Raw genomic sequence first — 24,563 nt, 5'->3', positions numbered from 1 at the left:
TCATCTTCAGCCAGGGGATTCGGACATCAGTGAAGCTTTCACCCATATCTTTTCCACCCTGCTGTACGCTCTCTTTCATTGCTTCCTTCCTGTCAAAACCCAGTAGGGCCAAAAGTGGTCATCACAGCAGCGAAGCCCAGCTGCTACACCCCCTACTGCCGAACAGACTGATAATGTTCTCTTCAGCATGTTAGACATGAGCTATTAGAAGCCCAGTAATAGATCCAGGCTCAGGTTTCCTACATGATCTATTTGTTTAACCTGATGAGCCAGCTGTAGAAGTGAGGACATATTCTAATAGACAGTGGTGACATCTGAAACAAAGGGGAAGCTCCTATGTAAACTTTTAATTAAACCCTATTTGCAAGTGGCATGTTGTGGCATGAAAACATTGTAATCTTATTAGAAATTATATACTATAGAGACTTTAAAACTATGTGGGAAAATTAAGTGTCTTTAGTAAAAGGGAATTTAAATATTCCCCAATAGATATAAAAATTTTCAAAAAAAGATTGAGTGATATAAAGCCACCTGGGTCAAGGGGTTCACAGTGAAATGTAGGCATTTGCTTCTTAGGTGTCCAATTCCAAACTGTGTAAGGGATACTAACTTCTAGTTACCATCTGTTAACATCAGTTGGATGAGTTTGTTCTGCCTGTAGCATGGGCAAGTGCTTATCTTACTAAGCTAGAAGTGGTGTAGATTTGCTCAGCCTGAGCAAATGAGTCTTGTCCTTTTTATGGCAACAGAAGTCTAATAGGGGTTCCAGAAGGTGAGAAATTCCATGGAAACTTTTTTAATATGCCCTGAACTGTCTCCCTGTGTCCTGTTAGAAGTCAGGTCTTCCAGTGTGACAGAAAGGAGACTTATTCACTACCTTTAGTTCCTACTCACTGTTACAGGGTTGTTTTTTAGTTTGTGTGCTTTTGCTCTTATGCTTTTTTAAATTTTTTATTAACATTAAAAAGGTGCATCATAGTCTTTTGATTTTGAAGCCAGGTGGGAGAATGCAGTTCAGTTAAAGGATAGGTTGTGTGTATAGATATTCCTGTTTAAATTTTGGGAGCATGTGGAGGCTTCTCTGACATGCTCATCACTTAAGGTTGTTTCAAGGCACTGATCTGTAGGTCAAGATCTTAAATAAACAATAATTTAGGACACTAGTGAAACATCAGGGTGTAATTTACTATTTGTCTGCCTTTCTAAATTCATAGACTCTAATATTTTTGCCTTAAAAATTACTGTCTGAATTTATCAGTGCTGTAAACCACAGTGAAGATGCAAGTTTCTCACATGAATAATAATTTCATTGTTGGTCTCAACATCCTAGTTGTTCATAGAGTTGATTCAAGATGCAAAGAGGTAGTGAACATAAATTTTTCTACCTTAATGAAAACATCACTTCTGCGATGAAAAGGGAAGACAGAAATGTAGCAGAGTTGAGGTGGAAAGAAAGCAGAGGAGACCTGTCCTACCATGCCCATGAGAGGGGTGGGGAGTGGCAGCAGCTGGGCCAGTTGTGGCTGCAGAAACAAGCTCACTGTGAGCACCAGCCTTAAGTCTTTGATGGCAGCAAGTCTGGCACCAAGATCATCACAGAGGCAAAGCAAGCCTGATCACTGACTTGCATTCAGCAGGAGATGACCTCAGATAGTGCCTGATCTGTCTGTGACAGGGACTAAGTGTGATCACCATAGTGATCGCCCTTCAGCTGTATCTCTGCAGCTTAGCAGAGGTCTCTAGCATGGCCTTTGGTTTTCCCACTCAGAACCAGGAACCACCCCTGATCATCAGGCAAATGAGCAGTCCAGGAGCAACCTTAGAAATTCGTAGCTTGACACTCTTGCCCTGACAGGACAAATGCATTTTAAAGGCAGTTTGCTGCACAGTGGCATATGTTGGTTGTGCTGGGTTTTAGTCACTTTGGGCGGCAGCAGGAGCCAGGCCCAGCACCCCCTGACACACAGAGACGTGGCCCTGGTGCTGGTGGGCCCCTGGGTGGCTGATGTCCCAGCCCTTGCCATGGGATGCCACTGCTGGTGATGGGCTGGCCTGTGTTACCATGGCAACTGGCAGATGGGGGCTTCAGCAGGGGCAGTGGGGAGGCAGCCCTTTCAGCACTGACAGCTCCACTCTGACTGGCCTGAAGTAGTTATCAGATTACTTGTATTAAAACCTAATTAAGATGTGTGCCAGTAAATGCAGCATGATTATTGGATTTGGTGATTTAGCTGCTGCAGGTTGCTGCAATCCAATCACACCATTTCAGCAAATCCAGCTCCGTGGAGTAAAGTGAAAACGTTTTATATCAGTAACCTGACTATGCTGAAAGAGTAAATAACATTTTAATGCCTCTACTTGGTCAAGGACTGACTGATACCCACTGTAGGGTGAATGGGTACTGCCCACAGATCCTTGCATATTAATTTCCTTCAAATCAACATTAAAACCCAGAGGAGGGCTGACAGGGTATGTCAGCTTTTACCTTCATTGTGGATTGCCTGTGGATTAATGGGTCTGAGTCTCCCAGGGTAGGGAGCTTGCAGCCTGAGTCCCGTGAGTGCCCTTGCTTTAGCTATGTGCTGTTATAGAAAAGAAAGCAGCTTTTGTTTTTATCTGTAGGCCACACATAAGGGGAATTGTTGAATAGTGGGTACTAGTATAGCCTTGTGGTGTTGGATGCAATGTAAGTTTATTCTGCAGGTGGAATTCACCTTGGTGCCAAAGCTGTGCTTTGTGCTTGATGTTTCACCTAATTTCTGCAGGGTATTGCAGTGATTGTCTAGCCATAGCTGTCAAAATGTAACAAAAACCTTATCTATCACTTTTCACTTAATTTCTGGACAGCCTGAGGTATAGCCTAGTCTCAGATCCAAGTTTCACTGCCATGTGAGGTCTTCTGCATGTTGTAATTGCACAAAAAACAAGGTAAGTTGGATCCATTCTAACGTGAAGCTGTGTATGAGTTCCAAGTACAGAGGATCAGAGCAAAACATTTACCTTGAAGCTTTCACTGCAGCTTGTGATGCCTCAGTTGTGTTCTCTTTCTGTGGAACCACTCATCCTATGGAACTGTCTCTTTCTTGCCTCGATGTAGAAATAGGGATTTTAGTTTGAAGTGGTTAATGGGAAATTATTTGAAGGGTATTGTTATACTGAAGGGTATTGTTACTACTGACTGGGAGCTTTCTCCTTAGTGCCAGGTTGTCCTGTGGGTAGTCCAAACATGGTAACAATGGTTCAAGAGTTATGTTTTCACCTTGTGCCTTGAAGTAACATGACAGAACATGGAGTCAGTCCCTGTACTCCAACATGGCCAGACCAAGGGGGAGCAGCTGTATGCCATCCCAGCTAGATGAATCTTGCCACTTCGGTGGAAAAATTATCTCATTTAGATAGGAGGGACACAGTGGTCACTCAGATACTCAGGACACAGTATATTTGCCTGGTAGGTGGTGTTGCCAAAATGAACGTGGCGACCGTGCAACCTCCCTCACTCATATTAGCAAAGTGTGCAGAAGGTTCTGTCACCCAGTTGTAAAAATGATGGCAGGCATCGATGTGCAGTTGCAACATATGGGAAGTACAGTGAATGTGGGTGGAGCTGTTCATTTCTCATCTTGAATCATTTACAAGATCAGCAGGCAGGCCAGATACAATGCATATGGGAATGTGTGGCTGTGCTGCACATGTCACACGTAATAGCAGATACTGTGAGAGGGCCCGGAGCCTGTCCTCAGGAGCTAAAGGCAGCAGAGCAGGCTGGGAGTCCCAGTGTGTCAACCAAGGGCCAGCTTGGCAGCAGTTTTGGGAGAGCAGACTGGCAGACAGAATTTGGAAATTCACAGATCCAGATCTGCACTGACTAGTACTGCACCCTTTTCATCCATTGTAGCCCAGAGTTGTAGATCAGTATGTCATTAAACCTGTAATCAAGCACTGGAGATACAGATGATAAAGGTAAAGTTGTGGCCTGCCAGTCAAACCCAGCTCAGTGCCTGTGTCATCTTTCTCCCTCTGCTCAAGGAGACAGTCCAAATGTAACACTGGGTAGTGAAGTTACAAGCAGAAAAGTGTAATTGATTATTTCCATTATTAAAGACTTTTCCATTTACAGCAGTTTATTTGAAAGGACGTGGAGCTTCACAATAGAGCACATTCGGGTTTGTGTCCAGCAATATTTTTGAAATTTGCATGGGCTACCTGTGATTATCTACTAAAAAATATTGTTCTGATGTAAAATTCACATTAGTTGGAAATTACTTCTAACTGGATATCAGAAGAAACAAACGGTCACTGGAGAGATAACAAGTGATACCTGCTTTTGTGATTAAAGAAATAAGTATGCAGTTGACCTGTCTTACAGCACTGTTGTCCCAATTCAGGCACTTGCTCTTCCAGTGTAAGCAGAAGGCCTCTGCATGATTCTTCTGAGATGTGCCAGCTTTTTCCCTCTGTTTTGCAGCCCCTGATGAGGAGGACCTTGGAATGATGGGCTCTTTACATCTTTCCCTAGGAATCCCTGTTAGACTGTTAAAGGATCTATGCTGACATGCTTAATTAACACTAAGCTTACTTGAAAAAATGCCATGTTCTGTAATGAGTTTTGGACATTGACCAGCTTGCAAAGAGCAGTGGACAGAAAACAGAAGTTTTTGTCACTTCAGGTCCAGTTTGTCAGGGAGTTGGGTATTTGGTTTTATAATCTGGGCTACTGTGTGTGTTTAAAGAAGACAGTTACTGAAGCAGCTACAGAGTGTGCCACTTGCTTAGCTACAGGTGTTGGGATGCACTCCTGCAGTATTTACTGATGTCACAGCAAAGCAGATTTGCTGTCATGTCCTCATAACGTTTCTAAATTAAAAGTGCAAACCTTTAAAAGTGTTACTTTAAAGTGTGAAAATACATTTAATGCCCATCCTAGGAGTAATACTTTAGTCTCAGCCTGAACTCTGGGCGCTGCCACCACCACTGCAAACCCCAAAGCCTCTTCCATGAACTCCAATTTCAGATGCTCTGCAACCCTTTTATCTGTTTCTTTTCCAGGTTACAGCAGCTCGACAAGCACTGCCAGGCCACTGCTCAGCAGTTAGTGGAGTTGCTCAACAAACAGAATCAGCTCTTCAAAGAGAAGCACCTGCTTACAGAAGAGGTGCAGTTTCTGCGAACACAGGTATTGTACCAAAGGAAAAAAAAGTCTGAGGGGGAATATTCTGCTGCTGTAGCAGGGAAATCTGCCAGCAGTCTGATTTCAGCTGCTGGATTTTGTTGCTGTTGTTCTTTTAAATACAGCATTACCTTATAAAAAATAAATAAAAATTCACGCAGTTCGAAAGGTAGCTGAACGTGACTCTCACTTAAATATAAACTAAATGAAAAAAGTGTTTTAAAGTGACAATAAAAAAGCAGAAGTTATTTTAAGTTACACTTTTTAGCTTTCTTATCTGAAGATTTTTTCAGCGAAAAGGGAAATCTCTTCTTTAACATCATTAATGCTTAAATGGTAACTTGATAACTGCTTAGAGGTTTTGCTGCCATTTGTCAGACTGAAGTCCTTCTATCACTTCATGATTTTTTTTCTGTTTATTTTTAAAAGTTACTTTTTTTTTTGCTGCTCAATGACCACTAATGGTGAGACTCTTGGGATTGTCCTGTGCAGAGACACTAGTTGAGCTTTGATGATCCCACTGGGTCTCTTTCAACTCAAGATATTCTGTGATTCATGCACCCAATGTGAGATGGTGAATGTACAATCAATCTTGCCTGGGCACTAATCACAGCACTGCTTCTCCAGCAGTTCTGATTGTTGCTTCCAGTGGTCCCTAGGAAACTGTGGCTTCCTATAGGCTGTTCTGGCTTTTTTTATCTTGGCCACTGTTCTTTGGCCAGTAAGTGCTTTGGAAATAAGGGAGAAGACTGCAGGGCTGGGTTTTTTCTTTTTCCTTCTTTCAGAAAAAGGAAGAGAACTAACAAGCACAGAATGAGGTTTAAAGTAAAACTATCAGATAATCAAACTCAGTGTTGAATTAGTGTATTTACTCAGTCACAAATCAAATTACAATGGTTTCTAACTTTCAAACTCATGAGTTTGCGCAGGATAGCTGGAGTTTTCTTAACATGGTAACAAAGGACACTCAGTATAGGAAATCTGGTCTACTAGCACACCTAGCAGTAAACAGAACATGAATTGGCTTAGAACTTAAAAGTACTTAAATCATATTATTTTTGTAGGCTTTTTATCTGTAGAAGTCAGTAGATGTTTAACTTAGGAGAATAAAATCCATACTTTGTTAAGACCCTAATCATGTCCATGTGTTTGGTTTTACAGGACTTCCTGTTCTAGTAGACAAACTCGGTGTGTAAGGTTATCAGCATTGTAGTAACTACTGGCAAATTTTAGGGCAACCAGAGTGTTCTCTCTTTAAGAGAGGTTAAGGAGGTAGTTTAAATAAATTAAAATTTCTGCTTTAAGAAAATCACTCTTGGTAATGTGAACAGCCTTTACATGGTCCACAGGGATTTTGTTACTAATAATCTGTTTTATCTGGAAGTGATTGTGTTTTCATGGAGTTGGGCAGAAGTACAAAAATCATACAAAAGAGGAAAAACATCATTCAAATATTACATTTCTACCAAGACTTGACTGGCAGAAGCTGCCTTCTTTATGTTCATTACAGGTTAAATGTGCTCCATAGGATACTTTTTAAGTTGAGAACACTCAGAAAAGAGGAATGATAGAAAAACTTATTACAGAATGAGCCCTAAAAATCTATGTGCAGATATTTAAAGCACTGGTGGTTCTCTGGGAACTGGAATTCAGCCCAAAAGAGCTGCTTGGAATATCAGACAATTGTTTTAAGGAAACTGAAGAACAGTTCACCATAAATTGAAGCTCTTTGCAGAAAGATACCTGTAGTTAGTATGGACATACTGAAACCAAACAACTGCATAGTTAATGTTGATCAAAGGTTAAAGTGACCTCATATTCCACATTTTACTATATTGTCCAATAGTTGTCCTTTTATAATTAACCAAGTTCATGAACGTTCTTTTGGGGGGGAGGGCAGGGAGGTGGAAGCAATCAACCATTACCTAATCTTTTAAAGATGATGTAAAATACGCTAACTTAAATGTGCTATTGTATCTTGGAACATAAGCCTGTAGTAACTGCAGTTGCCTATTTCAGGGAAAAAATGGGATGCAGATCTCAAACAGGACACAGATGGAATCAAGTAAAAACCTGGATGGATAAAGAGAAATGAGCAGAAGTAGGTATTTTTTTTCTAATCCTATATATAGAGTGGGGAGGAGAGGAAAGGAGAGCACAACTAAAACTATTTGCAGATGTGAGTTGAATCTGGCAAACACTTAAAAGACAAAAGGAAGAAGGAAGTGTTTGAAACATTTTTGGGTTTGAAACTGTTGAAGCTTTTTGTGCTTTGATTTTTTCTCTTTAAGCACTTAAAAATTTAAGGACAAGCCCTCAATAGTAAAGCAAGTTTACCTAATAGAATTTTAAAAAAGTCTTAAATATGTAAGTTGAAGGGAAAGGTGGATGTACAACTCTTAGCTAGGTGGAAACTTCTGGAAGATCTCAGATTTAACCCAGGTACTTTGTGTCTGGATAGTCCCTAGGTGTTTGTCTTTTGATTTAAAATGCTTCGTTTTGTTGCTTCCGGTATTTTCTATCTGAGGAAGCTTGAATCATCCCTATCTCTTCAGAAAGGCTGCAATTGGTTTGGTAATAAATCATAACAGTTCATGTCACATTGAAAGAAATATTATGTAGATATTTGTATTGGGAGCAGTGCTGTCTGAGTTACAGTAGTGCAACACAGCTATAGTTGTTCCTACTGCCTTGTGAGAGTTATTGAACTTTTAAAGAATTTTAAATTGCATCATTTACTTGAATCTAGCTGACCTAGCCAACAATCCCTAACAAGTCCTAAGCCTTGATAGGATTTGTTTTCAAAAGTCATGTTACTACCACTGTAGTTTTTATTTCTAGCGTTACGTGTTTGTTGTATGGGGGAAAAGACGGCAGAAAGAAAAAAAAAAAACAGTCTTTAAATTCAGCTACATTCTCATGTGTTGAGAGCCTGTTTTTCTTGGGAAAGTCATTTGACACTGTAAGGAAAATTCAGGGTTTTAAAGTGAAGGAAAAGAAATTATAAAAGAAGTACCTGGTCTTGCTGAATGCTGCATTCCTTTACAGGCTACATGAGCATACTCAGGACCTGGTAAAGGTAATCAAATTTTAATTATGGCATTTACACCTCTCAATTTGAAAGTTTTTGGAACACTCAGGTTTGGACTTTTTACCTTTGAAAGTTTCTTGTATATTGGAACTCACCCTATGGCAGGAGGATAAAAGATATTTAATTGCCCTCCTACATAGGTACAAAATACAGAATACTAAATGAATGTGCACAGAAAGCAAACAAACATCTAGATAGAGATTGCTGGAAACCTCAGCACCCCCCACCAGGCATGAGTGTATTTGTGAGAACTGGGATGCCTCTTTTGCAGAATCTGTCTTGGTGTCCATCAGTTTGACAGAAATAAGTATTTGTTCTGGTGGATAATCCCCTCACAGACCCCAGCTGCCAGAAGGGGTTGCTGGCCAGCTGAGCCAGTGAGAGCACAGACGGGCAGGATTTGGACCTTGAGGATTACTTCCAGCGAGGGCTGTCACCCTGTGCTGCTGCTCTGACTTCCCCACGAAGATCTCCTCCTGCAAGCCAGCCTCCCTCTGGCCAGGAACCCACGCTCTCCCTGTGCTCTCCGTATGGCTGAGCCTCTCAAGCTCTCTCCTCCCTCCTTACAGACGTCTTTGTCACAGTCAGCGTGTCTGTGAGCTGATCACCCTTCTGCTAAAAGGAAGTTAAAGTACACTCACCCATGCCTGCGCTCCCATCCTCGCCTGAGTCACTCAGCACTGTCAGAATTACAGCTCTTCTAGAGCAGGGGTTTGATTTCCTTTCTTGTGTCAGCAGGAATTTCCTGTGAGGTCCCAGTGGTTAATGCAGCAGTGTGTCCCAGGTGCCCTGTTTCCTTTTTAATTTTTATTATGTATTACAGAAGGAGGAGCCTTATTTCCAGCAAACATGTAGGTCATCCATCTCTGCTGTCAAAAGTGATTCAAGTGATCCGTACATGGCCCTCAACCTCAGGAGACCTGAAGATTGCTTTTGTTATTAGGAGAGAGCTTTTGTCTTAGTGTAGTCTTACTGCACAAAGATGGTGCCTCTGCCAGGTGTTTGTAACAGCCAGTGACAGTCCACAGATGGGGTTGGTGGATGTTGTGGGTTTTCTTTAAGCAGATGATAATCTTCACTTCTGCTTGGATGGAGTTTAATCAGAAGTGATGCGAGTTAAACCATGACAGGAAGGGATAAAGATAGACCTCTGGTTTGATGTCTGACTGCCCTGACATGAAGCTTCAAGTATTCGGCTCCTCAGTGATTGTGCATCCGCAGCTGTGGGAGTCCTGTACATCCCATACAGTGTCTGGCTACTGGACAAAGCTGGGCACCAGCTGAGGAGTTGAGCCTGGCCCTCCTGAGAGTTCCACCTTGGGTTTTACAGCCATGCAATGGAGGATTGAGGCACTGAAGCCACCTGAGTGCTTTCTAATCAAACAGGAAGTCAGTTGCTCTTCCCTCCTCCCAGTATAGCTGGCAGCAATAAAATAAACTAGTCAGGCATCTGCAGTTTCACTCCCACAAACCCTTCCAACTTGTACATGCAATACCCAACCAGCCTGTTAAAGCAGATGCCACTGAGGCAAGAAGGGAGTGCCCAGAGGAACCTGGGCACTGTGTGCTGCAGCACTCTGTGCACTGAAAACCAAAATATTCTTGGGAGGAGAAACTAAGACTGGAAAGGCCCCTACCCTGATTGTCCAGTAAGCAACTCGTTTACCAATTACCTGAATGTGACAGTGACAGCTATGCCCCTTTCGTTAGAAAACAGCCCACCTTAAATGACAGCTTTAATACTTGGGCCCTGGGACAGTGCGGTACAGAGATTCTGACAGGATTATTGCTGCTTTGTGAAGAGATTCAGGCCAGGCTGGAGTCAGGAGATTTGGCCCACTTCATCAATCAAGCTGAAGTTCTGCATTTCACAAAGCATTAGCACTAGGTAATTGTGGTGTGGAAGGACACCCACAACAGAAATTTCCAGGAGTTCAACTTCTTCAGGAGTTGAGTTTTTGGTGTTCTGCCCATACTCTGATGCTGAGGGTCACTGCACCACAGAGTTCAGTGTTTCCTCTGGTTGTCACTACCCAGGCACTGACAAGGAATTTTAAGCCCCAGGGCTTTCCATTGCCATAGTTCCTTGCACGGTCGCAAACACAACTGTAGCAGTTGATGTTGGTGCATGTATTTTGGGGGAAAAAACCACCATGTTACTCTTTTTCATTCTTTAATGAACTGCATCTTCATGAATTTTCTTTAATTCAGCCTAACCAACCAAGGGAGGGAAGGACAAAAAACAAAACCCTTCAGTCTTCTAATGCAAAACCAGCCAAAGTAGAAAGTTTATTTTTATTTCTGAGGTCATGTACATCTCTTAAATTCAATTTTTAGTACTGCAGTGGCTTAATTCGAGGTAGCTCCCCCAGCTCCAATAGTTTGATGTCTTGCTCAATTCAGTCCTTAAGTGCTACCGAGGAAGCACAAACAACAGCTATGCAAGAGCTTCAAAACTGCGAATTAGCCTTCCCACCAGAGGTTTCATACTGGCACCAAGGCAACAGTTTCCTGTTTTGCTACAGCTGCCCACCCCAGACACATGCTGAACACTGCACAGTAAACACCCTCTGGCAAAACCCTGCCACCTTCTTCCTGGAAGGGACAAGGGGCAGGATTTTAGACGTGCCCCAAAACAAGAGCTCACTTATTTACTGCTAAACAGGAGCCATGTCAAAAGCTCATGGAGATCCTGTTTTTCAGCAATCAGATGTCTCTTGTTCTTGCTACCTGTAAGACTTCTGAGCTTAGAAAGAGGTGAGGACAGCAAGCCCACAGGCAGTGCAGGCTTTGAAACTGTACTTGTTTACTCTGCCTTACTGCAGTCTTAACCAGTTTTTATTTCTCTTCTGAGAACTTGTCTGCAGGCTGACGTGACACAAATGAGAAACACAGGCACTGCCATACAGAGTACCCATCTCTTCCTTTTATCTTTCAGGTCTGCTCTGCACCTGGCTGAAACTTGTCTGAGGCTCACCCAAAGACACCTCTGCAGAAAACAGGCACACCTGCTAGCTAATTTCAGCTGGTTTCTATTTGGTTTTAACTACAGAATCACAAATATTTTGAAGCCTTACCAGCCTACCAAACTTTCTAGGACAACAGCTGAGATTTTTCTGAAAAGACCAGGCTTGCAAGCCAGTTTTAACAACTATCACATGGTGTGGATGTCAATAATTTGTACAATGTTTATAAAATGTTTTTATCTATTTTCATAATTGAAGATACATGTCTATATTATTTACAGACTGAAATATCAATAAACCTAACAGGTTCTCTAGGTTCCTTGTTCTGTCCTTCTGAATTCAAGGGAAAGCATGTGCAGGGGAGGAGGGAGAAGGGGGCTGTTTGCAATTGCTGCACATGTACACTGCCCTGCTTTTTACAAACTCAGTACCAGAATATACCTGGGAACTTTATTCAACAGGACATTTGTCACTTTCATATAAAATGTGAGAGTCCCAACAACTACTTACTAATCAGAAAAGCATAAGAGAAGATTGAGAAATATTCCACCTAATGTGGAGGAATTTCCGTGGGTCAGGTTCCCCTTAAAAACATTCACTGAACAAGGCCTTTAAGAGAAAGGAGCCCTTGATTATTACAGAGGAACCGTTACAAGAGGTGATGGGCTCCACATGAAGTGGTGAAACTGGACTTTTCCACCAGCACATATTCAGGGCACCAGCTGAACTTGGCTTCAAATTATTGAACTCAGAACATTTGGAGGGTACAGGTGGAGGGCTTTTTTCTGGTTAACTGTGCACTCATGTTTTTCAAGGTTACTTTTCAAATACCCAACTGTTTTAGAAAGAGTTTATCTGAGTATTTTGCTATCTAGTGTAGGATAAGCTACACACACAAGAGAAAAGTTTCTACATCTATTTTTTTTCAATGTAGTTGGTAAAGGGGGTGAAAAAAGCGCAAAGAAGAGTTCCCCAGCAATAAAGCTACTTCAGCCAGCATGAACACAGAAAACATAGCAAAAATAAGAGTAACAACACATGCAATAAATTAACATTGGGTGTGGAACACAATCCTTCCTTCCCTTATATTTTAAGAATTATTAGTGGTACAGCCCTAACATCAGAGTGATTTTTCCTCCCTATTTCAATTTCCTGCCATACAAAACTGCCAAACACATCTGATCACCTCCCTGAACAGCTTCACAGACACTGAGCATGCTGAGAAAGGCCTCAGGTCTTTAGAGAGAAGAAAGGCTGCTGAAGGAAAGCCCCCTGTAGTTAAACTCAGAATTTTTCACAGTAGTCAGGCTGACAGCTTTTTAAGTGTCACTACTTTATAGATGGTTACACAGTTAAGATTTATAATTATACATTTATAAATGTAGGAAATGCAAACTTCAACATTTATTATTATTCCTCAGCATAAATGTGTGTTTAAATAGGAGACAGTGCCTATAGGCTACGTGTGCAAAGGAACTCGGGCACCTATTCCTGACACTTAGGCTTCACTGAGACCCTAGAGCACACTGGGACCCTCAACCTTTCTGGACTTGCCTCACCTATCAGGTGGCTTCTGGTGGCCACATGCAGGGCCCCACTGCCAGCCACCCACATGCATTTTGCGTCTGATTTCAACAAAGGGTCCTGGGCTGCCAGTAGATATATATAGCTCAAAGTGGGTTTTTCATACTTATCCCAGGCATAGGTGCAACTATTGTCTTGCTGGTAGTCCACGAGGAGTAACTTCCCCTGCAGCAGTTACTCTACTTTGTAGCGATTAGTAAGTCATTACAGCACCAGGCCTACTTGTCTCATATACCTCCCCACATTCCCCTGCTTCTACTTAAGCACTAAATGCTTGGTTTTACAAATTTTACAAGTATCAGACCTGATAGTCAAATCCAGGTCAGCACACAGAGCATGATTCCACAACACGGGATGCAGCCTAACCAGGTAGTCCTGTCACTGCTGCAGTTTTGTCCTGGTCACTGACATCCTGACACCACTGAACTGATGGATGGCTGTCTCCCTGATGCTCTTTCCTATTACAAGGTGGTGGAGGAAAAAAAGGAGGAAAAAAGAAAGGAAAAAAACCTGAGACCTGGATGAAGCACCTCTATTCCTGAGAAGCATTCATGTCAGAGAGCAGAAAACCTGTCAGAAAACCCAGATGACCCACTGCTTTAGGGACACTCAGCCCTCCAAGGCTGGCTGGTTCAAACAGCTCTGGACCAGACTGTGGGCTTCAAAGAGTCCCATTCTGCAGTGCCCTGCAAATCCCACCTTCCCTTTCTTGCCTCTCCTTGCCCAAACATCATCTAGCTGTGGGATATGAGGCCAAGAATTTCATCAGCTGAAAATCACTTAAATGGTGGATGTTCTGATAGGAGCATATCTTCAAAAGTGTAACCCAAATTTACTTTTATAAGTGACATGCATCTCACAGAGTTAACAGGAACCACCTGTATGGAAACAGCCTCAGTCCAAAGCACATATACATTTTGCTTAGTCATAAAAACTTTTTTTTTTTGACAATACTGTAACTTAATCATTTACAAGCTGAAACTGTTCACCCAGTATCTGAAATATGTCACAGCGAGTTACAGTTATCACTAGGACTTCACAGCAAATAAAACTTGTAATTAAACATGCACAGATCATTATATATACAGTGATAAAAAAATAATGATGTACATTTTCTTGTAAGAAGAAATTAAGTAAATTCTTTGTGCATTTCAGGATTGAAACATCTAACCTATATAAAATTACTTTAAAATATGAAGTAAATATTTAACCCAAAACTTGAGAAATCTTTTGTAATCTGCAATATAGCCTTCTCATTTCCATTTTTCTTTCTCTGACACAGGACAACTTAAGAATTTTATCCTCTAAGATATTTAATAGTAATGTGCAGATATAAAAAAATACGTCCTCTGTGGCAAGCTTGAACATATATATATATATATTTACAATCCTCCAGAACAAATTAGCATTAAAAAACACAGAAGTAGCAGATTGACATAGTGCTTTATTTAAGCTGTCTGTACGAAGGAAAATAATGTGCATCCCTATCATATACGTGTAAAAATACTAAGGATGTACAGTGTACAAAAACAGTTTCTTGTAGTTATTTCACATCCTTGTGGGTCATATACTTAAGGAAATAAACAGTTTAAGTATGACCAACAGTAATACGGTTTCTTGGGTTCGTAGTCGTGTCTGCTTAATATCCTTAACCATATGACTAGATCTTGCATGGATCTAATGAAAGAACTAGCAAGGTCAAGAAATGTCACAAACTCTAAAGCTACAGGGAGGTAATTCAATTACCAATTTAGAGGTTTTTATTTAAATAAATACTTTACATTTCATGCTTGCCTGTAATGCACTACCAGGAGCAAGATAAGGAAATTCTACTGTAGACAGTACAAACAGTAGCAGCAAAGTGTGTACATTGAGGTGTAATATATAGACCCTGCAGTTAGTAAGGAAAGACCTTACTTTTGTACTCTAGGAGAAGCACATGGCCCCTGCAAGAACAGTCAGCTTTAAGAAGCCGCAAGTAAAGATGAAAAAAAAAGATAAAACAATACTGGAATAAATGTTCTTTAAGCAACAGGAATGTACTGGAAGATGGATTAGTGTGGAAAGCGAAGCTGTGTGCAAAACTGCCAAAATCCAAACAGAATTGACCTATTTCCTCTGAGATGGCTGCAGTACAAGAGGGCATACTGTATGTCATGGAAGTCAGTACAAGCTGGAGTCAAGGTCTGAAATGTACTGTGCTCAAAAGGCTCACCAAGACAACCAGCCACCATCTCCTGTCCAAATTCAACCACAACCGCAGACAGCAAAAGAAGAGTTTGAAAGTTTCTCTCAGCACTGCTTGTCCACTTCTCTGTCACCCAACACTGGTAAGACAGAATCCCCTAGGCCTGGGCAGCACGAAGTGGCTGCTGACTATGCATCATAAACTGGATCACTGATCTTTCAGAAGGCAGACAATGCGATGCAAAGTGATGTCTTAAAAGGTTTACAAATAGTTCAGTACCAGGCCCCTCCTGCAAACCGCACACTACCTGGCCACGCAACGGAGAGCAAAGCACAGGGCGTCACTGCCATGAGGAGCTGCTGGCCAGTGCCACAGCCAGCTGGCCACTGGCTGGAGGTGCCCTGTGCCAAGAAACTTATTGCTATTACAAGCTGAAAACAGGGGAGAAAACACAGGCATGTAACACAGATTTTGAATCGCCATAGTTTCAGTCTGTGAGTACAAGAACTTTGCAGAGAACTAATTAATGCCCGTCTGTTAAGTACTTCGTTATTTCAGTCACTCGCTCACTGTGTCAGTGTAGACACCTCTTCACCACCAGTCCAGGACAGACCTGCAATGCATTTGCTGCTCTCCTCTCTCTCTGCACAGGGACAACATCTACATGTCTTTAGTGTAACAGGGTGACATAATGAAATCCTATGCAGTTAGAATATACATCATGATATATTTCTATCTGATTATCCATCCATTATTAAAGATAAAACATGAAACATGAAAAATTGTCTAAGTTACTCTGTGTCTTTAGCTGCCTTGCTAAAATGCCCATCTACCCCTTGACCATCCCAGCACATGCACTGCCAGCAGTGGGCTTCATGCTTGGGCACTCAACTTTCCACATCAAGAGGCTAAGGCATCTCTGCAGGAACATCTCTCAGACTCACCTACTCACTCACACAACACAACCAGGAATACTCTGCAATATCACAGTCTTTGTGGGAGCTAACAAGAGCTGAACACAGAGATACTTCCAATGATAATCCCACGGAGCGGGGGTTCCCCGATGTCACCTGCAACGGTGCACGCGCTCTGTCGCTGCGCCACATCACGCCCCAACTCCTAGCACCAAAGGGTTTATTATTAAGATTATCATTGCTGAAGATCAAAGCTAAAGTTTATGCACATGTTCTGTTAGATACAGATCTTCAGAAATGGAAAGACGTTTCCCTACCAGTGGAGCATTTGTTGTGATGTTTTAAATTCAGTCAATCAGGTACCACAGTTACACATAACCTCCTGGGTTTCAGGACTCTTTTGAGGGCAAATCTTCCTTGAGAATGGCTGATCCCAGAAATTTACTATTTTAATTGTTAAAATAAAGTGCTTTTCTTGTAATCACTGTGATCTTGTTGTTCAAATGCAATTCCTTCATATAGAACAGACATTTTCTCTTGGGCTGTCAGGCTCTTACATTATGTTTATCCTAAATGGAGTACAAATGTTCACTTCTAACCCTTTGGCACATGAGGTTGGAAATCCCCACCTCCACTGCCAAACTGTTAAAAGACAGTATTTCATTCACAAAAATCGTGTTCTAAGCAGTATGTACAATTTCAGAGCCTTGTTAAAATTTCCACATGGGAGAAAAGTGCATTATTCCCTTCAGCTTGTACAGTCCTTCCATATATTACAAAATTAACTGCTATAAGCCTACTGTTCTAAGATGTAGCAGCATTTGCAAACATGACATATACAAAACTTATCTCTAAAAATAAATACTACCGCAGTATAACCAAAAAAAAAAAAAAAAAGGGAGTTAAAACACCTGGAGAGGAGACTAATTCACAAACTCAAAATAAAAACCTGTAAGGCAAACACCTGTTTACCTTGGTGCACACATTTTGGTGAAAAGCAATACTATTATGCCTGTCTACATTCTTCAGCCATCAGAGGTGATGCATATCATGAAAGAGAAAAGCATGAAAAAGATGTTATCTGGTGCAAATTATAAAACCCCTTGAACAACTTCAACTGCTGCTTTTATGCCTTCATTTCTTGCATGTATAATGTTCAATTCTCCATGATTGCACATGAACCTGGAAGTTCTAAGTGGCAGGCTGGGTGAGCCCAGCCCTTCTGCTTCTTCTGTAGTATCCAACAATAATTAAAAAATAATATATATATATATATATATATATATTTATATATATCAACAATTTAAGTCCTTCTCTCAAACATTTCCCAAACAAATTCCAGCCAGATGTTAATGACAGAGACCTGCTTCAAGTAATGATATGCCTAACAGAAACCTTGCATATGTACATCACCACCTCTACATTTCCTCATTCTAACCAGCACAAACAGATGCAAGAAAATGTTATCACCTAGTCTGTTTAGACTAATTACAATTTTGATTCATCTTCTGGAAGAAGATAAGGTGGACCAATGCAGCTTTTGTTTAGCCTCCACTGTGAGGAAAAATAGATGACTACTTGTTCACAAAGTGTACAATGCTGAAGTCAAGTCATTTACCTTCAAAGGAACTGCTAGTAACTTCTTGATGTTGCTATTACACTGAGACTGTGGGCAGCAGCAACAGCAGGAGAGCGGAGTAGGGAGAATCTCATATGTCATGCAAAACCAGAACAGATTTTAAGTAGGTCTGGGAAATAAACTTGTTCAATTTGGAATGGTCTCTGAAAGTGCCCCTGCTATCTTAGTAGTATCTAGTACTGGTGGTGATGTTCAGGAATCATTTTCACTTATAAACCTAAGATGACAGTGAAGCAGCAGAACAAAAAAGTTATTCTCGTCCACTTGCAGAGTAGGAAAACTGGGGGAAATGCGGCCGCCTCTCATTATCCATGCAGTCCATACCATCCTCGTCATCTGTGTTAAGGAAGAAGTTCAAAACATCAGTATATTTGCAATAAAATTTTATTATTCACCTGATATGCAGTACATCTGTCACGGTTCAATGTGGAGGTTAAAGGCTCAAGTTAAAGTAAAACTTCAGTTACGCATGTAAGCTTACATTCACACAGCAGGATGATACTCACTGAAAGGACAGCAGGCCCAAAAGTCACAGTTTATTTCAGGTTGATTGTTTGGTTCATTTTATTCTGACTATCACCTGAGAACCTCAATCACAACTACCCCTTCTAGGCTAATCCAAACATGCCAGCACACCCAGCTTCTGGCAGCACAGAAGCCAAGTGCCAATTGAGGCAGCCAGTTTCCATCATTTCGTGAGCTGAGCTCAGGAAATTATAGTCTTACTGTAGATATATTTAAATATTCCTCCATTTCAAAGGGAGTTAAAAGGAAAAACAGCTACAAAATTAACAATTCACACAGGTTCTATGTGTTTCAATTCTTAGCTGTTATTTTTAGTAAACTATTTATTTTTATAGTATTTACTGGGATCAGAAGAAATATGGAATAAGCCAAATTCATAAATATTTTTATTTACATAATTCCTCCAGTGCCAATGGAAAGCAGGCACCAGATGTTACCTAACTGAGAATTTGGATGTGCATTCCTCACATGGCTTTTTAACAGTGCTTATTCTTAAAGACTCCTGCTGAGGCTGTTATTCTAACAATGTATTTATATACAGCCTTTCAGAATTTTGTGTCTTTTGCATTTTCATATATTCTACACATAAAAACTAGAGTTAATCCTGGTCTAATATCTATTCAACAGAACCCAAGTTAATCCAAATATTAGAAAAATTTGTTTGTTACAAAGACAAACAAATTCTTCTCAAGATAGACAGGAGAAGAAAGGGTTCTTTTTTTCACAGCAGAAAGACTTAAAATCACTTAAATAATGGACTGTGAGCAACATGGTCTAATGGAAGATGCCCCTGCCCAAGACAGAAGGATTGGAATCAGATGAACTTTAAAGTCCCTTCCAATTCAAACCACTCTATGTTTCGTGATTGTGTTCAGGCACTAAAAATGCAAAATCCAGAAAATACTCAAGATCTATATATGAACAGAAAACTGCAGCTAATCTGGGAGTCCTAAAGCATCAGAAAATGAGATTGCTTTATGAAAGGTTAAGCAACCATAACTAAGCCTTTACTTTTGTAATCCTCCTTTCTCAGCCTCCAATATAAAGAAACAAACAAAATAAAAAGAAAGAAAATTCTTTCAGAACTCAGGACCAAGATTTGAACTGCTCTGGCTTGGTAAGTAACTGTAAAGCCCTGGCTAGGCTGATCAGATCATGATTCTTTTGTGTAACACAACATGACAAAAACACAAACCATGGTGAAATCACATTCAGACCAATAAGGAAATTTTGCAAGGTCCAGTGCCATCCACATTAACACTTTCTTTAAGACTCTGTTGAAGCACGGGACTTGATAGGATATTTAATTTTCAAGTAATTGTTTATTTTCAAAGCATTGCCTTCAAAGTATTTCAAAATATATCCATCTTACTAAAGCTACACAGCCCACTGAAGACACCAGCACTGTCCACACACTTAAAGAAGGATCCATGTTCCAATTATTTTACTGAACTGGGACCTTGACTGCCAACCAGTAACCACTTGAAGCCAGTGTCTTCTTTTATTTAAAAACAAACAAACAAAACTCCAAGTCAACAAACAAATTAAAAAACTCCAAACAGAATCAACACAAAAAAACCCACACCAAAAATGCCTCCAAAAATCCAACTCAGAGTGAACTAATATTTTAAGCTTTGTAATTACTGCATCTTCAAAATAAAGCTGTTATTGAGAGTTACTCTTGCACACTTCCATACAAAGACTTTTATTAGAAACACTAAGAACAGCTTTTCTATTCAAACAGAAAAACTCTTACACACTGCTTTATTATAAACATTATTGTTACATCATGCTTATGCATAATTTCTGACTTACATTTTTCAGGTGGTGTTATTGTAATAGTCTGAGCTGTAAATTCTTCATCAAAATACCTGGTATCTGTCTCAGATGTCACTTGAGGTTTAAAAGGAGGTACAAGCTGAAAGGCACCAAGAAACAAAACAGAATTACTACATGTCAAAGCTACACCCCAAATCAAACAAGTAGGTCTGTGGAGAGGCAGATGAGTTTCTAACTTCCAGTAAATGATAATACCCATTTGAGTCAATCCCAAAAATACCAGCTCAGAATCCAATCAATAGCACAACAAAGCTAAATTCCAAGTATCACTCTCACATGACTTGCAGATGAATTGAGCTGCTAAAAGATAATTACCGAGAAACTCTTCAGGCCAATTTAATTACCCACATAGCAAAGGCATCTCAAGATACTTCACCACAACTGGGTGGTATAAACAGCTAAAAAGAAAAAGACTACACAGAGAGTATAATAAGTATGGTTTGGGGTTTTATTTTCAGTGGGAAGGCTGCATCTGAACTTATCATTGAAAGATATTACACGATATGAAATTAAATTTTATATTTGAAAAAAGGCCAGTTCAGGCTTAAGGGAGGTAAACCTGCCTACTGCTTTCACAGCACAGTGTGGGATTTCCCAACAGCAAATCACTGGTAGCCACTCTCAGCCTGCAGGCAGGACTCCCTTGCCCCTCTTTTGAACCAGCTTACTATCCATCTTCTTTATCAAAAGAACTGATGATCAATTTTTACTGGAAGGCAGACTGAGGATGGAATATCACATTGCAGTCCAGAAACAATACAGCAGTTTTGTGTGTATGACACTGCAAATGGTGTGTGTGTGGTGTGATAATGTTCTTGCTTGTACCTAGGAGCCCTTTGGTGCTATCTCCTCATATGCAATGTAAAACATGCCCTGAGAATAAGTGTAATTGATTTTCCTTTCAATGAAATAGGTTATACCCTGGCTCACTGATATAACCACCTTGCAAGGGGTGTTCATGTTCTCTGTCTCCTCAACTCCAGAACACTAATACTAAACAATAGTATTATTGCTCCATAGCAAAGACGGAGGAACTGCTGCTAACTCTCTCATTTTCCCAAGTTCTATGCACTAGATGTACAGATGATCTGTATAGAGTGAGACTGATTTCATCTGATCCAGAACTTCAGTAATAGTGCAAGCAGTTATTAAGCAAAACCAAATCCATCACTTCATATGCTTAACAGAGTACAATAAAACTGATTGATACTTATACAAAACTATGTTCAGCTTTCCCTTACATTGTCCTGAATGGAAAACACACAACAGCAGAGAGGTATTTTGACATAAATGTTCAGGGCATTGTATAATAAATCCTTAAGGAGCTAACATGTATAAACACAACATCAGAAGACTATTACAGGTATAAATCAAGTTACGTCCAATGTTTATAAACAAACTATTCTATTTTATTGCACAGATTCCTTCACTTTTTGAAAAGTATTTTTTTATGCAGCCAGGCTATCCCAAACAATTCTGCGCTATTAAAGCAGATTTTCAAAGTTGTACATCTCTCCAGCAATGCAGCCACACATTTCCTAAAAACAGATTTATTCCAGTGTAACATCCCACATCAGCATTTTATTCTCATTTTTCTATCTGAGAAAAGAACATTCTAAAAACCCAAAAACACCCACCAAAAAAACACAGCAAAAAAACAAAAACCCAAACAAAAAAAAAAAACCACAGAAAAAAACCACAAAAACAATAAACAAACAAACAAAAAAACAAAGCCTACATAAAAGCCAAGTAATGTGCTCAAGTCAAGGCCAAGTGTCCATCACATCCTTTTAAAAAGACACTTTCACAGATTTCAGCAATAAATTCAGTATGAAAAAAAAATTATAAGATAACCAGTTTATAACAATTTTACTACTTCCCTGATTGGAATGCTTTTTACTGGTCAAAAACAGAAAATGTCATTTCATAAAAAAATAAAACTTTTCATTTCAAAATAATGAAAATAGAAGCTTAGGGAAAATTTTCTTTTTCCTCAAGTCAAGGACAAGAAGCAATGTCTTTTCAGTGGTGCAGCACACATTTGCAGTAGAACAAACTACTCCTGCTGTGAAGTACACCTGAGACCTTTCATGCTACAAGGGCTCTGCAAAGAGAAAGTGAACCCTCACTTCACAGTCTATAACAACTGTGAGTTAGGTTGAAGTAGTTAATGAAACACAAAAAGTATGGAAAGGTAAGATCATTATAGGTAGTCATATGGATGTGCTGTTGGAGAGGAAAAGGAAAATGCATTAGATGACAACAACTTACAGGCTACCTACTGGTTTATCCAGGGATTTGTTACTTCTTTTTTTTTTTTTTTTAATCCACCGAGATAAACAAGCCTCACTATGACTTTAAATCATTCCCTTGTTCTCTCCAACTACCTGAAATAGTAATGGTTATGGAAAATACTTTGATAACAGTATTTTAGGAAGAGAACAATAGTGCTAAGTGACTCTCAAGGAACAAATAATTACAGTAATTTTAATCAGGTATGAAAAGCACCATTACAACAAAACTCATTAAGCTGGTGCTCCGAGTCAATGCTCAGCAGCTAGGCTTACTAGAAAACTCTATATCAATAATATCCAGAAAGTCAGCTGATGAAAATTGCAGTGATGACAGAAGTTCAGCTGTCTGGGGAAGTGAAACAAGTTGAAGCCATGAAACTCCAGGCTCTAACTAAAAGGGAGGGACCTGATGCAAATTTATGTCAACGGTGTTTTAGGATTCACCTATCTTACAGCCGTATCTGTCATATCCATCATTAAAGCCATTTGGAAACTTCACTGACTGCAAAAACAAAATCTCCAGCTATGTGGCTCTCCACAACAGCATACACTGGGTTTTACCCAGGTTGTGCCCTTATGTACACCAACCATCCCCTAAAACCACTGAAGAAGTGGAAGCAGCAGCTGAGGTTAAGAAGCACAGATACAGCTGAACAGAAGTAGCAGAAAGGTTTCTTCAGTCTTTCCATACACTTTGTCTCCTTCCCTCACAGAATCACCTCCACCCCTCACACAGCTGTTTGGACAGGGAACTGGGGATTGCTCCTTTCCATGAGTTCTACCTCACCTACACCAAACCAACTGGGGCTAAAGTCCTGTGGACATCCCACTCCAAACTCCTGGGCTGACACCAAAGGCACTTCTGCCTTCCCAAAGCAAATTCTTGGCAATTATCTTTCTGGAGGGGTGTCTCCTTTGTCCATTAGTTGTCAACTTCACTTAAAAACAGAAAGCAAAATGTTCACAAATTTCAACTGAAACCATTAGATAGATAAATAAGGTGCAAATGCTTCAGAGATAAATGCTTAGAGTGACACTCCAGAAGCTCCCACATACATCCCAAGGAAGACTGAAGGTGAGGTTTAATGATAAAGATTAGAACACCTAACAACCTAACACCTAACAACATCAACAACCGCTTTGATGACCACAACATGAAGATGCTGCTTTACAGACAGCAACATTTCACATCTGGTGCACAAGAAAATAGTATCCACATGCTATTGCCACAACTATTTCTCATTTCTGGCATTAGAAATCAGAAGTCCAAGAGAGATGTGAGCACCAGAAGGCACATCCAGTAACCTGTGTCCAAAAGGGGTAAGATAAGCCTTTGTTAAGCACAGGCCTAGTCAGTCTGCAAGAGAATTGCACTGCTTGGTCCTGGCTGCCAGACTTTAGTATGGGATAATTTTCTTTAGTGGCCTCAGCTCAGAAAAAAATTCTCCAACCAGGGAACTGCACTTCCTGACAATCAACTCTGTGAAGCAGAAATACAGATTTTCTGGGTTTATGCATTACACACACACATATGCATAGATATGCATGTGTCTGTACAAATAAAGAAATAAAAGTCTAAACTCAGTGTGAGTTAAGTGACTTTAAGAGTTTGTGTTCAAGACAAAAATCCAATTTCATATCCATCTGTCAAGCTGAATCTGCCCTGGCCATTTCAAAGGCTTGATGTTAGAAATGACAGCAGAAGCAATATCAAATTCTTAGTGTCTTCATTATCTCCAGTGAATGGCACTTCCATTTGGCATCCATCAAGAGCAGTGTATCAGAAACACCATGGTTTTTCCACAATTCAAGTCCTGGAAAATTTGACACCCATCTCCTAGAGGAAGGAAAGGGGCAGGCACAGTATCTGACTGTTGTAGGTACACTGAAATGTACAGGCTTGATTATACACCTTGAACTTTCTCAGACTTAGTGAACAACTATATAAATATTTCAATATGAAAGAAAATACGAGCACTACTTGCTCAAAGATAATTTACCAGGAATCACATGTCTTAGTGCTGTATATGAAGTGGCTGAAGCTACTTCAAAGTAACCGTGATACACTCAATCTGCCAAATGAAACATATAATGCTTAACGTAGTCAATCTGATCTTTCTTCTCCTTTTAATTTAAAGGGAATTTTCAGAGAATCATAGATTTTCTGAGTTTGAAGGGACCCATAAAGATCATCACATACAAATCCCAGCCCTGCACCACACCATTCCCAAGATTCGCAACTGGTGCCTGAGAGCATTGTCCAAACACTTCTTGAGCTCTGCCAGGCTGGTGCTGTCCCTGAGGAGCCTGTTCCAGTGCTCAACTACCCTCTGGGTGAAGAACCTTTTCCTTATAG

General features: G+C 40.3%; 2 protein-coding genes across 17 annotated transcripts in view; one reads left to right on the top strand and one right to left on the bottom strand.

Moving 5' to 3' along the window:
* Nucleotides 1-11,538, top strand: part of SDCCAG8 (SHH signaling and ciliogenesis regulator SDCCAG8) — a 104,946-nt gene extending 93,408 nt beyond the window's left edge. For 7 of the 9 annotated variants that reach the window (XM_030269622.4, XM_072927271.1, XM_072927270.1 and 4 more), the window contains 3 exons: nt 5,047-5,173; nt 7,187-7,268; nt 11,197-11,538. In XM_030269622.4, the coding sequence (XP_030125482.4) occupies nt 5,047-5,173; nt 7,187-7,252 (193 nt within the window). In that variant the 3' untranslated portion in view covers nt 7,253-7,268; nt 11,197-11,538. Of the gene's footprint in view, nt 1-5,046; nt 5,175-7,186; nt 7,269-8,215; nt 8,247-11,196 lie in introns of those variants that run through there. The other 2 variants (XM_030269620.4, XM_030269626.4) reach the window with 2 other exon arrangements.
* The window catches only part of AKT3 (AKT serine/threonine kinase 3), a 150,598-nt gene continuing 136,557 nt past the window's right edge, over nt 10,523-24,563 (bottom strand). For all 8 annotated transcript variants that reach the window (XM_072927273.1, XM_030269630.4, XM_072927272.1 and 5 more), the window contains 2 exons: nt 19,890-19,992; nt 10,523-17,885 (listed from right to left, as the gene is read on the bottom strand). In XM_072927273.1, the coding sequence (XP_072783374.1) occupies nt 17,800-17,885; nt 19,890-19,992 (189 nt within the window). In that variant the 3' untranslated portion in view covers nt 10,523-17,799. The remainder of the gene's footprint in view (nt 17,886-19,889; nt 19,993-24,563) is intronic.

Source organism: Taeniopygia guttata, chromosome 3, assembly GCF_048771995.1.
Source record: "Taeniopygia guttata chromosome 3, bTaeGut7.mat, whole genome shotgun sequence".
In the NCBI taxonomy this organism is placed as follows: Eukaryota; Metazoa; Chordata; class Aves; order Passeriformes; family Estrildidae; genus Taeniopygia; species Taeniopygia guttata.
Note: the sequence above shows the minus strand (reverse complement) of the source record. Positions and strands in the feature narration are given on the sequence as shown.